This window comes from Bacillus rossius, chromosome 8, assembly GCF_032445375.1.
Source record: "Bacillus rossius redtenbacheri isolate Brsri chromosome 8, Brsri_v3, whole genome shotgun sequence".
NCBI classification, from domain to species: Eukaryota; Metazoa; Arthropoda; class Insecta; order Phasmatodea; family Bacillidae; genus Bacillus; species Bacillus rossius.
Window position 1 is genome coordinate 49,620,094 of NC_086336.1, and position 14,058 is coordinate 49,634,151.

General features: G+C 41.6%; 1 protein-coding gene across 4 annotated transcripts in view; it reads right to left on the minus strand.

The window, feature by feature from the left end:
* Positions 1-1,727: 1,727 nt before the first annotated feature.
* Positions 1,728-14,058, minus strand: part of LOC134534897 (aquaporin-like) — a 59,227-nt gene continuing 46,896 nt past the window's right edge. For 3 of the 4 annotated variants that reach the window (XM_063373576.1, XM_063373577.1, XM_063373574.1), the window contains exons 4-6: positions 11,411-11,647; positions 9,882-9,962; positions 1,728-7,144 (exon numbers count right to left, since the gene is read on the minus strand). In XM_063373576.1, coding sequence (XP_063229646.1) covers positions 6,962-7,144; positions 9,882-9,962; positions 11,411-11,647 — 501 coding nt within the window. In that variant the 3' untranslated portion in view covers positions 1,728-6,961. The remainder of the gene's footprint in view (positions 7,145-9,881; positions 9,963-11,410; positions 11,648-14,058) is intronic. The other variant, XM_063373575.1, reaches the window with a different exon arrangement.

Below are 14,058 nucleotides of genomic sequence, written 5' to 3' on the forward strand. Positions count from 1 at the left end.
TTGGATAGTATTTTTTTAATGTGGCTTACATTACATCATAATTTAAGATGGCTGAATTAAAAGAGCGGAAAATTCTAGAAAATAAAATGGTGTAATCTAATATGACGGAATACAATATGGCAGCGATGTCACTTAACGATAAGTGCGACATTCCTGAGTGGGGCACTCGATTACAGTATGGTGGTCATGACATCATGATTCAAGATGATGGAAAGATCTAGAAAATAAAATGGCCATCCAAAATGGCAGCCAGGTTCAAGGTCCAAGTCAAAGATTACTGGAGGCTACTAAATAGAGAATTTAAGCCTTTTTGGGAACATTTTAAGCCATCGACATTTCTGTGAATTAAAATGGGATATTTTCCCTCGAGAGAGATTTTTCCCCCTCGCAATGAGTATTTTTGAGGATTTTTGAGTCATTTTGGAGGATTCTGTGGCATTGTTGACACCAATATGGCCGCCATGATGTCACAATCCAAAATGGCGGTCCCCGACACGAATACCTTACCCAGCACTCAACCGCAGGACTGGACAATACATACTACTCAAACTCTTACACCAATACATACAGATACACACCCACACACGTACACACACAATACATACACTTACACACCTACATACACACCAGCACACATTCATACACACATACACATGCATATAGTATACATACATTTAGCCATTCTGTCTTTTAATAATACATTCATTGATTCATTTATACATACGTACTTTGATTCATTAATTGATTTATTTACGTGTCGGGCAAGTGTGCTCCTGAAGTGCGGGGTTTTGCTACTCCGAGGGGAGGGGGGGGGCTCCCTGCTCCCCCCTTCCGGACTTTACGACCATGCATACATATAGCACTGCTGCAATCACTATCACTACATAGTATAAAACAAAGTCGCTTCCCGCTGTCTGTCCTATATGTATGCTTAGATCTTTACAAATACGCAACGGATTTTGATGTGGTTTTTTTAATAGATAGAGTGATTCAAGAGGAAGGTTTATATGTATAATACATGCATAAGATAGTAAAGAAACACTGATAATTTTAGAGGTTTATAATGTGATGTCGTAAATAAACACATTTTTTTTTGCGCTTACATTGCAAACGCTGGCTGAACCCTACGAGATATATCAAAATAATGTACAACAGTATTGTACACCTTAAAAAAAATCTACAAAAAATCCGCGATGGTATATGTCTATCTCTTAGGGATAACCCGCAATAACAATTTTTCATCCTTTACTTTTTACGATAAATAATGGCTTATTTACGAAGCGATTTTAAGCAATATAGCATTAATCCTTATCCAATTAAGTACCTTAAATACATTGTGCATTTAATATAGATTAATATGGCCCTTCAGCATGTAATTTAAATTAATATTTTCGAAGATATTACAGATTTAAAATGCAGGGAAATAGCGGTTGCGGGGGTACCGGCCGAGGGGCCGGTATATAAATACATTCTGTAGTAGCCTATATTTAGTATCAGCATTGCACCCGTGCGAAGCCGGGGTGGGTCGCTAGTAAAAAAATAAACCACGGTTTAAACAAATACTTCGTCAAAATATATACTAACTTATTCAAGGGATTATAAAAATAAAACCACTGTAATTTTGTCATTCAAGATTGGACTCTAGATCATTCTTAGGAGTATACTGTTGGATTCCTGTTAAAACTATAGCGGTAGAAGGAAATAAATATAATGAAATAATTACTTTTTACTTTTTTATTACATGTGTAAATAACATTTAATTCTTTACCGTTGTTAGTATTCTACAAATTCAAGAAAACACTCGCCAACATTATATTATTAAGTAAAACAATGGGGGTAAATTATAAATGTACCAACATTTTAAGGCTATTTACAATCTCTCTATATACATTGCTATCCACTATCCTCTATAAATTATTTTATCACATATTTATTTTTGTCACAAAATACAAATATTTTATTCAGTACATTTAACATAGCAAAACCCAGTACATTTAACTAAAAATAAAGTGTCAGTTCCCAACCAATAAGCACAATTGAACACTGTAAACTAAATATTACATAGAAACCTAACTGAACATTTAAAATCCTTGAGAAACGTTCATAGTTTTGGAATATTATAACCAAAGTCGTATAGCAGAAGACTGTATACCGAATGTAATTACACTTTTTCAACAAGTTCTTTCATTAGTTTTAAGTGAAAACAATAGTTATGATACAAAGTAGTGAATCAGGTGGAAACCTACTCATTGCTGGCTAGTTTTACCACTGATGAAACCAAAGAATCATTTCAGACATAAGCTTAGAAGAGTTACAAACACATTTTTTTTTATCGCTGACTGCACCAACTTGAAGAAAATGCCGATATGCCTATTACGTTCAAATATAGAGTCGCATATAAGCAATTCAACAGAGCTTGATTACTATAGATTTGTCATCAAAATCTTAGTAAACAAAAATATATATTCAACATGACACATAAGTAATATGCTAAACAAAAGATATCATTTACAGCTCTAATTTATGAAGATGGATCTTGAAAAACATTCAGTTTTAGGTAAATATTTAAGGGTTCTCATTTAAACGTTACATTCATAACTTCATGAAAATTAATAATTTAAAAAAGGTACTTTTCATCAAAATATAATTTGGGACTTATTTTTTTTTTTTTAAATAAAGGTGGGAAAAATTGTCTTCTTTCTATGTTATTGTCTGCCTTTCCAACATTAAAATAAATATTCGAGTTGTATATGTTCAAAAGATATATGACTGCAAAAAGTAGGCTCAATAGAACAAGTTGCCACAGAAATACGCGTAGAGAAAAATATACCTAAAAAAATAACAAAGTCACAAACAGGCTCTTTAACTAAGAACATTTGAGAAGGTACATTTTATTTACTTTTAATATTTTTAAAAGAATAAAATTGAATTTCAACAAAAAAATTGGTGGAGGGGGGGGGGGGGTTGTAAGAAGGGGGGGGGGGGCACTTGCGAGTCTGAAGGCTCGCCCTTCTCCACCCCTCCCTTCACAGGGTTACAACTTACAATTACAAAATAAGTTTTATAGATAAATCTGGAGGGGGAGGAATGGGGGAAATCATTAGTTTCTGAACATGAGCCCACCCTCTTTTTCCCCCCTTCCAAAAACTTCTGAATCCGTCGTTGCTGATAAGTGTCTCGTAATATATATTTTTATACTAACTTTCAAATGCATAGTATCAGCATTCATTTATGCACAGTAAGCGTTTCTTTCGTTGCCAAAGATAATTGAAATCACATCACATAACATATAAAAGAAGCTGGAAAATGTGGCCTTGCTTGTATATTCATATATGAGTACTTGGACATAACTCCTACATAGAGATGTACCCACCAAGAAAACGGGTTATTCTGTATTACATATGCAATGTTCAAACTTAGCAGAGATTACTAACACACCTCACTGTAAAAAATATAAGCTTTTAACATAACTTTTATACTTTACAACAACGTTAAAACAAACAATTTTAAAAAATATAACATATTTTGCTACCACCCAAAACACCCATACCGCCTACACACTACCCAAATGTAATGTAAAAAGAAAACACTTTTATGACTAGAGAATGATGGAAAAAGTTCACATTCTTTGGCTTTGATTAATATATTTTGCCTGTGTCAGGAATAAAATTTTACTATGTGACATTTGTAACAAAGCATTAGTAACAAAATCATAATATTTAATATCAGAATACAGTGCATTTTGTATTTATATCTTCACTGCAGGGATACCAATGTATAAAATGCATACATAATTATATTCTGGTATACAAATCTTTTCAGGAATTTGTTATAATATTTCGCGTCAACATTTTATGTCGACATTAAACTGTTTGAGATACTATGGATAAGAAATGCATCTAGATGTTACTCCAGCTATTAATCGATTAGTTTCAAATGTTCAAATGGAAATGATATGATCCGACTGAAATTTCTAGTTAGAATACTTACACGTTTATGTTCTTTTCGTCCTTGATAACAGTTATGCGATCTGAGGGATCTGATTATCTATTTTTTTCTTTCAAAACTTTTTCGTAAATTTGTTTCGACTAAATTATGTACCACTGGTGCCAATAATTCGAGTAGAGAGGTGAAAGCAACGGTCCAGACGAAAGATCGCGGTTCAGTACGTGGCGAATATACGACCGTAGACTTCAAGAGTTCTGTGCCTTCTACCCAGAGCCTTCCAGCGGCGGTACCACGGTGTTTCACGAGAACCGAAGGGTCTAAGAGAGACAGTGCGTTTGATTTTACGGTAGAGTTTTGAAATTCACCGCGTGTATGGCCGGAATCCGAAGATCTAATAAACAGTTGTCGTAAGACAAACACGCTGTTTGTCACCCGATTGATCTTTAAACCTGCTTGGTAAGCGGTGAAAAGTGCAAGATAAAGAAAAGTAAAAAAAAAAAAAAACATGGGGTGATTTTCCAAGACATTCAGATAAGGTAGCGAATAAGCACCACCTTGTTGGGATACAACTGTAACCTAACTCGCAGACAAAATTACAGCCACCTGGACGAAATCAACGAAAAGGTGGGCTCTACGCATGCGCGTAATTTTTGCAACAGAACGACAAAAGACAGGATACCAAAATCTTTTGCCTGAATATAAGGGACTGGCCGTGTCCAATCGTGCACTAGGAATACGGTTAGAGAGCAGGTTTAGCATATTCGACACCTAAACTCTTATTTCTGTGTCTTCGAATATCGGCCCATGTCCACAGGGAGAGTTCGTGAGGAAAGAGCTGACTCTGAAAGACAGCTACTACTCGGCCATTCTGTGAATATAATCCAGTTTACCCTCTTTTACACTCTTGAGAAGATTAAAAAAAAAATTGATCAAACGTATTGGTTGGTCTACAGATGACTATGCTCAAAATATTCACAGAGTGGCACGTGGACTACGTGAATGTTCAAGATACTGTGATCTGTATTTCCTAAATTCTTACTGCCGTGTAAGTCGGCGCCGAATATTAAGGAAGCAAGCCTCGTGAGTATAGTGCTGTGAGGATTCTTTCTTGAGGGTGTTGTTCAAAACAACGTACAATGCAGCGATCATAAGAAGCGCAAACCATTACGCACCCGCTAAAATTGGTGTTTTGGCGCACACGGTGACAGTTTCCTTGGTGGACCGCCACGGTCATCAACCTTCCCGCGCTGACAAAGTTGGCGACACTGGCGCGCACGGCGACCACGGCCATATGGACAGGTCTGGCAACTTACCTTCACTCACCGTCGGCTTAGAAAAGCTCGCGGCGGCCTGTGAACTAACGGCGCTAGTAACAGTTAAATGTTAAATGGGAGTTTCGTATAAAATATGATATTATTCCTAATTCCATCTCAATTTTTGAAATTTCTTCCCAGATGATTATTTTTTAAATTAGTTTGGGTGCTTGGTCAATACCCAATCTATACCAATGCCTTAATTGTTTTTAGAATGTTTCAATTCAGTAGAAGTGATATTTCAGTAATTTGTTTTATTGTGAAAAATTAAAAAAAAAATTAAAAGTAAAAAAAAAAGAACCAGTTGGTGTTAAAACTAACCACCCGACTGGCAGCCCAAGCGCTTGACAACTGCACCACCTCCATGGCTTTAACAATCTATGAAAACATATTCCTGGATTAACACTTCAACTGAACTAACAAATTCGGCAAGATTTAAGGCACTGGTACAGGTAAGGCATTTACCAAGCACCAAAAATAATGAAAAAAATTGTAAACCGACGGAGAATGAAGGTAAGTTACTAGATAGATCTATGTGACCGTGACGGCGACACCGTCTTCATGGAGGCCGCCAGGGGCGCCAACCCGCAGAAGTGCTGAGGTTGTTGTCTCCTAACGCGGAACAACCACAGCGGCGCGGTGCCTTCAGCTTTCGTGAGGGGTGGCCAAATCTCGAGCACTGCTGTAGTCGGCGTCACCGGCGCGCACGGGCGACACAGTTCACGCGGCGGCCGCCAGGGGCGCGCACACCTCACGTGCTGCTGCGGTCACCGGCGCGCACGGGCGACACAGTTCACGCGGCGGCCGCCAGGGGCGCGCACACCTCACGCGCTGCTGCAGTCACCGGCGCGCACGGGCGACACAGTTCACGCGGCGGCCGCCAGGGGCGCGCACACCTCACGCGCTGCTGCGGTCACCGGCGCGCACGGGCGACACAGTTCACGCGGCGGCCGCCAGGGGCGCGCACACCTCACGTGCTGCTGCGGTCACCGGCGCGCACGGGCGACACAGTTCACGCGGCGGCCGCCAGGGGCGCGCACACCTCACGTGCTGCTGCGGTCACCGACGCGCACGGGCGACACAGTTCACGCGGCGGCCGCCAGGGGCGCGCACACCTCACGCGCTGCTGCAGTCACCGGCGCGCACGGGCGACACAGTTCACGCGGCGGCCGCCAGGGGCGCGCACACCTTACGCGCTGCTGCAGTCACCGGCGCGCACGGGCGACACAGTTCACGCGGCGGCCGCCAGGGGCGCGCACACCTCACGCGCTGCTGCAGTCACCGGCGCGCACGGGCGACACAGTTCACGCGGCGGCCGCCAGGGGCGCGCACACCTCACGTGCTGCTGCGGTCACCGGCGCGCACGGGCGACACAGTTCACGCGGCGGCCGCCAGGGGCGCGCACACCTCACGCGCTGCTGCAGTCACCGGCGCGCACGGGCGACACAGTTCACGCGGCGGCCGCCAGGGGCGCGCACACCTTACGCGCTGCTGCAGTCACCGGCGCGCACGGGCGACACAGTTCACGCGGCGGCCGCCAGGGGCGCGCACACCTCACGCGCTGCTGCAGTCACCGGCGCGCACGGGCGACACAGTTCACGCGGCGGCCGCCAGGGGCGCGCACACCTCACGCGCTGCTGCAGTCACCGGCGCGCACGGGCGACGCAGTTCACCCAGCGGCCGACAGGGGCGCGCACACCTCACGCGCTGCTGAGGTTGGTGGCGCTGGCGCGCGCCTCGACCTCCTTGCTGTTCCTCACGTCCCTCAGGGGGAGGCTCTCCTCTGTGACCTCGGCGGGACCTCTGGGCGCCGGCACGCCCCACACCAGCTTGTACGTGTAGGCGGCCACCACCGCCCCCAGCATCGGCCCCACCCAGTACACCTGCGAGACAAAGGCGTGCACAGAGGCTGAAGGAATATCACATCCCGTAGTCACCAATCTTTAAATAATTAGACGTAGGCAAGCGTGCCAGAATTATTTCAATTTAAACTTTACAAAAAAATTATCTAACTTTAACATCGGATAGTGCAAGGTCAATGTAGTTTCAACGGGAAAAAGACCAAATAACGCATTTGCGGAGCGGAGTAGAGTGTCAAACGTATGATGCCCCTACACACACACACACTCAGTGTGCAGAGCTTCCGGAAAAACCACACGTTTTGAAAACTGCTCAAAATATCCAATCGAGGTCTGTTTACGAAAAGCATTTATTAGTACTCTGAGGACGAATGAGTAGTTTTGTTTCCGTACTTCGTTTATAGACTTTTTTTTACCTGTAACATCATAGCTCTCGGTATACGGCACTTGGTAAGAGTAATTTCGTGACTGGAATCGGAAGTCGCGTGGACCGGATATGTGTAACCATGGTGGATGGATGGCGCCAACCAAAATTCACAAACAAGGCAAACTTTATAGTATTAACTGTTTAGTGAATATTTTAACTGGGTAAGCAAATTTAAATAAAATATTTCCTGAAAACCAGGTCCAAAGCCGGTGTTTATAGTATTTTTCTCACGCCTTTCTCACTTATATCAACGCCGTTTCATAGTTAAGTTTAAAATTCAGCTCTGCAAATAGAATGATTCGATAGTCGACGTAGTTGCTCCGGCAGCATATTCTAACGGTGGATGCGGAAACGATGTGTGATTTGCGTCAAGAAATATGTATATTTAACATGCTTGGCATTATTTTTATGAGTTTAAAGTTAACTTTCGTGTTCAAGTTTTGTATTATAAGTGTATTTGCAACACGAGAACACATAATTTGCTCGTTACCGAGGTTAGATGTTACACACCTCTGGCTCTTTACTGCATGACTCGCTCAATTTTTTTATATAAACATATATTCATCCACGTTTTTCGCCCTTAGTTATGAAAGTAAGAAAATAAATTAAGAAAATCACAGAAACATATTATTTTATTATTATTTTTAGAAGTGTGAATATGGCTAAAATTATTTTTTTTTTCAGAATAATTTTTTTAGGCGTGAAATATCTGGTACAGATTTTTGAAAGCACTCAAGTGACATTTTTGTCATCATTTATCCGTCATACAATGTTATTGTTACCACTCACATGTCATATTTGCGCTATGCACGACGAGAAAACTGCGCATCAGTTCATATAATTGAGCTCTAGAGGCGACACTACGCTAGAAGCACCACGGAGCGTCGCACTTGTCATCCTTCCTCACCAACACAAATACACCCCTGGCTAGCGCAGACACAAACACAGATACACCCCTGACTAGCGCAGACAGCGAGAAATGGGCCCGCCCGACATCGCAAGGGGAAGCAACCCGCAATACGCGAGTGCATTCAGAACTGCGCGGGTTGCTCACCTTTCCGAAGGGAAGGGGTGAAAGGGATGGTTTGCTCATTGGAAAGATTGTGGGAAAAAAAAAAAAAAAAAAAAAAAAAAGGGGGGGGGGGAGGCAGCCACGTTTTGAATGATTACAAAGTAACCGGGTGAAGTCGAGTTTTTTAAAAAGTGAAACTTCTTTGCTGAGGGGGCTATAATTTTTAAGCGTTACAAAAATTCCGGTCGCATTAGCGGAACAGTTAGATACGTGATGGGTATGGGCAGGCATTTTTCGCGAAACGATCTAAACACTAATTAGACTGCAAAAAGGTACACCCGGAGTACACCTGTGGTTCCTTCCTAGTGATTGGCAGCCGTCTGCGAGAGAATTTGTTGCCTTATTTCACCGAACTACTCAGGAAGCGTTTACTTCCGCACTGAATCACTGTGATTGGTGGTGTTACAATCGATATGTACCTGGGAGAAACTCACCCAGTCACGAAGCACAGACGGGGCTACAGTGTCTTAACTTTCATCTAGTCTAGAAATCTTTTCGCGAAATCTGCATACCCCTAGTGATGGGGAAACCGGTAGAAGAGGAGAGTGCGTCAGCGGCGACGCTACTCCAACGCATGCGCTAGCGGGTCGAGTGGGAAAAGACTTAAGAGACGGGGGATAGGCACGTAGCGTAGCATCCTATATACTAGTTGCAACGGCCGGAAGGGGAGACGGCAGGATAGAGGTAGAAATGAGGCAGCACACCGTGTCTCTCGTTTTTTTTGACGACTTGCCTATATTGTTCTGCTACAATATTTGCTCCCAACCCTTAGCCAATGGGAGGAAACGGCTGCCTATCTCATGGTGACGTTTGTAAGTGTCATCATTGTTACCCCACGTGTTCCGTCTACATTTTACATCACAGGCATAGCATGAATAGTTGTCTACCTTCGAGGCATTCACGGAAAACATCTCTGACGTATTTCATAAAGTTGTATTATGTCTCCGGACAGATTTTTTTTTTTTTTTAACAAAACTCACTCATAGCGACCTTCTAACAATCCATTCAGTTCCATCACAGTTTTCTAAATAAATGCTTAGCCACGATATTATTTTTAGTATATCTAGATATACATCTTTTTTCTGAAACATCATGAAAAGTATAAAGCTGTACAAATTTTAACATCGTTTCCAACACTTATTTTCAAATGCACAGTTTGTGTTTACGGGGTTTAAACAGTCCATGTTAAACTGTTGTAACATACAATTGAAACTAGGACATTCTTTGTTGGACACCCTGCACTTCAGGCAGAGATCACTCACCCAGTGATAGCTCCACACCCCGGTCCAGATCACCGGCCCCAGGCTTCTGGCGGGGTTCATGCTGGCTCCGGTGTAAGGCCCCTGTGCACAGAATAATTAATTCAATACGCAGTCAATTATTACAAATACCCGCTTTTTATTTCATTTCATTTTATTGACACGTTTAATGTGGTGAAGTGGCAAACTAGGTAAATGTAAGGTAACCTTAATAAAAAAAGACTATAGCCAACAAAAACTAAAAATATTTACAAATACAAAAAAAAATCTAAATCAACAAATCACTTGAAAATAAAAAAAAAAAATATTTAAAAAAATAAACACATAATTCTAAACATGATTCAACGTACAAATTCAAAATACGAATTTTAAATTTGTTTAAAAATATATTTAATGCTGTAATTCTAACGATTGTAAAAATATTTTGTGATATAAAATTATATAAAAATTACCAAAATAACTCCTAAAAGTACAAACACTTTTCCAATAACTCATACACACTGACACACAACCACGCTTATTCAATCACACATTACTGATATCGTAGAAAAACTTCTATGATCATGAGTCTTGATGCTCATTCATGGGCGCGCCTGCCCCAAATGACGCAGTGGTGATGGAAGCCACCATGTGCCTGTGGCTGTCATGGCGGGGCGATTCTGCGGCGAGTGTCTGTTGCCTTCCGCATTGCGTAAATGAAGGTACAACATAATTGTCCAGTTTCAAACCCAAGCGGGAGCCAAAATAAATACAGCCAAAGAAAAACTTCAGATGAATTTTAACAAGATTGAGCAGTATTTTTTATAGGTTTTCCTTGTCGAAAATCAGGTCCAAAGTATTTTTTTTCCCAAGATTTTCTTTATCTGATAGTCGACGCACCGGCAGCGAATTCTAGCGGCGGACGCGGAAACTACTTGTGATTCGCGTCGAGAAGTGCGGTTGAACCACGGGAAGCCTTTCTTTTCACAGACGAGAGAGCCAAACGCCCGATCGTGCATCTTCGGTTTTTTTTTTTGTTCATTGTAAATAAATATGGCGGTGTTGATAAAAGGAAACTAATGGTCAATTAGATTAGGTTAGCTACATTATAAATACTTTAAAACATTATGGATGGTTGGTTATATTAGGTAAGTATAGCTACATTAAAAATACTGTAAAATCATATTATGGTTGCTTAGCAAATAACTTTTTTTAATATGTAGCTATCCAGCGCTAGGAAACCGTTTACTAAAAAAAAAACAGATACCGTTTCATCTTCATTTACCGAATAATTATTTAAATTACTTCTTGCTAATTTTAAGAATGACATATTATAAGTTAAAACCCGCGCATTTGGAGAATAAATGCCCCCGAAACCATCCCCCCCCCCCCCAAATAAATACACCAGTTGTGGTACGGAAAAATAAAAAAGCGAGCATGAAGTTCGGGGAAATTCGGGTGTGGCTTCTCTCGTCTGTGAAGAGAAGGCTTCCCGCTGAACCACGCTCGCCACAGTGTCCGGGCCGGGCGAGGGTTCAGGTGTGTAGGTTCACCTCGGCGGCCGCGATGGCGGCGACGGTGAAGCCGAACTTGAGCGGCACGGAGTCGGTGTTGGCGGCGTTCCTGGGGTCCCACACGGAGCACACGACGAGGATGAGCACCGCGGTGACCAGCGCCTCCGCCAGCACGGCCTGCGGCGCCGACAGCTCGGCGTGCGGCAGCGTCACGCACAGGGCGCAGCGCGAGCCGTTGGGGGCGGCCGCCTCCAGCGCCGAGCGCGGCGTCACCACCTGCCGGGGGCAAACACGGCGGCGGCGCCTCGCGGTCACTCCTGTCGGCAGCCGCTGGTCCGGCAGGGGGACGCGTCCAGGGGCGTAGCCAGGGGGAGGGGGGTTAGGGGTACAACCCCCCCCCCCCCCTTAGCACCTAATCTTTAATTAATTTCTTATTCATCACTCAAACAAATTTCATATTGAAATTAATAAAATTTTTACCATTACAATATTTAAATTGAAGTACCGAAAACTGCTAAAATAGCACTATTTTACACATTAAAATCCAAATTTTCACGGGGGAGGACCCCCGGACCAACCGCTTTAATACGTTGGGGGGGGGGGCCATGCTTCTTAACACCCCCCATACACAAATCCTGGCTACGCCACTGGACGCACCACAAACGCCGAAATGCCAAATTGACCACAAACGCCGACAGCTAGAAAACTGCTGTGTACCACAACGCCGAATCACCACAACGCCGAATTACCGCAACGCCGAAATACACTAACGCCGAAAAATGTCATTTGCAGGACTGCCACAAAGGTTAGGTTAGGTTGGACTAGGTTAGGTTAGGCTAGGATAGGCTAGGTTAAGTTAGGTTAGGTTATATTACGCTAGGTTAGGTTAGGTTAGGTAAGGTTAGGTTTGATTGTGGTATTTCGGCGTTAAGGTACATTTAAGAAACACACACAAATTCATTCAGTTGTTATTTCGGCGTTGTGGTACACGGCAGTTTTCTAGCTGTCGGCGTTGTGGTCAATTTTTGACATTCGGCGTTATGGTATTTCGGCGTTGTGGTAACGACCCGCGACCCACCTTTCCTTATAGGAATACCTCCACGGTCTATCGGTCCATGGTGGAGTAAAAAACCTTATTTGTATCGTATCCCTTCCTTATGTACCTATATATAATTTACCATAAAATATTTCATAGATATATACATGAATCTTTAAAGATACAAATTGATTATTGATAAACAATTTGTGTTCTGATTTGAAAATGGTTGACTAAATATAAGCTCTTTTGTAGCAAAACCGTTATTTATTTAACAATAGATATGTGTTTGCATACAATTCGATTTGTTTCGATTTTTCTTATCTTTTCTGATGGTTTATTCGATGGTTTCTGATAGTTTTCGGATCGAGTCGCGACACACCGTTTGGGAACCGTTGCGTCTAAAGTGTTTAAATAGGGAATGAAGGTTTGTATGAAAGTTTGTCATTTTTGAAGTGTGAAATGTGTAAATTGGTGTTTAGGCTTCTGTTTGTAAATAAAAGTAATTTGTATCAGCGGATTTTTTTTTTGTTGGTAATTCATCAAAAAAGAGGACCAAAATACTTTCCCATCGGGCGCACGGCTAGTAACTTGTAAATCACATGCCTCAGAAACGCAGTGTGTGGCTTAGGAAATCGTATCATAGAAAATTTTTACTTGCAACCTAAACATAACTTATAAACGCGATTCATAATCGTCGTATATTATATGTGCGACGTACCGGTATCGATATGTCGCCCACGAGAAGTCGACCTTGACGTGTTGTTCTCGATTACGCAATTCGAAGTTCCATTTGTTTTATTTTTACTAGCTGTGATTCTCGGTTTTGTGATTCTCGGCTTTGCTCGAATTGATATATATATATTTATTATTTAAAGAAAGCAAGTTTACTTTTAATAATTACTATAAAAAACTGATATCTCAATTAATTTCAAGTTCAAACATTTTTTCTAGCCTTCAAATTACAACCTATTTTAACCCATTTCTGTGTCGATATGATGGCAAAGATAGTTACAGAAAGACTGGGTTGATAGAATACAATTATGTTCAGTTGCGAGATATATTTGCATAATGTATGTAGATATGACTTGATGTAAGCTTTTGGACATACGCCATTGCTAAGCACTTTTTCTGTAGAAGAAAACTAACAAATACCCAAAAGACAAAAATACAAATTAAGCAAAAAATTGCTGTTGTCAACAGGATACAAACACCACATAATATTCCATAACATTCGAGTTTTTGTCTCGTTTCAACAGTTGTGCTGAATTTTTTTGGGTTCAATATTTTTGTGCTATCATCATTTGTGGGTTTTTTTTCGTTCTCTTAGTCCATTTTTCTTTGTTTTTCTTTGTTTGTTGACCATATGCCTGTTATGGAATAGTATGTGGTGTTTGTATCCTGTTGACAACAGCAATTGTTTGCTTAATTTGTATTTTTGTCTTTTGGGTATTTTTTAGTTTTCTTCTACAGAAAAAGTGCTTAGCAATGGCGTATGTCCAAAAGCTTACATCAAGTTATGCACTCGCATTGCACAAATCTATCAAAGATAATATGTATGTAGATATGATATTAGGAACGTGTCGGTTCACGAGGCAGTGCCGGTGTCACATGTGGTTGTTCAGTTATAATTCTCTACAGGTTTAACCAC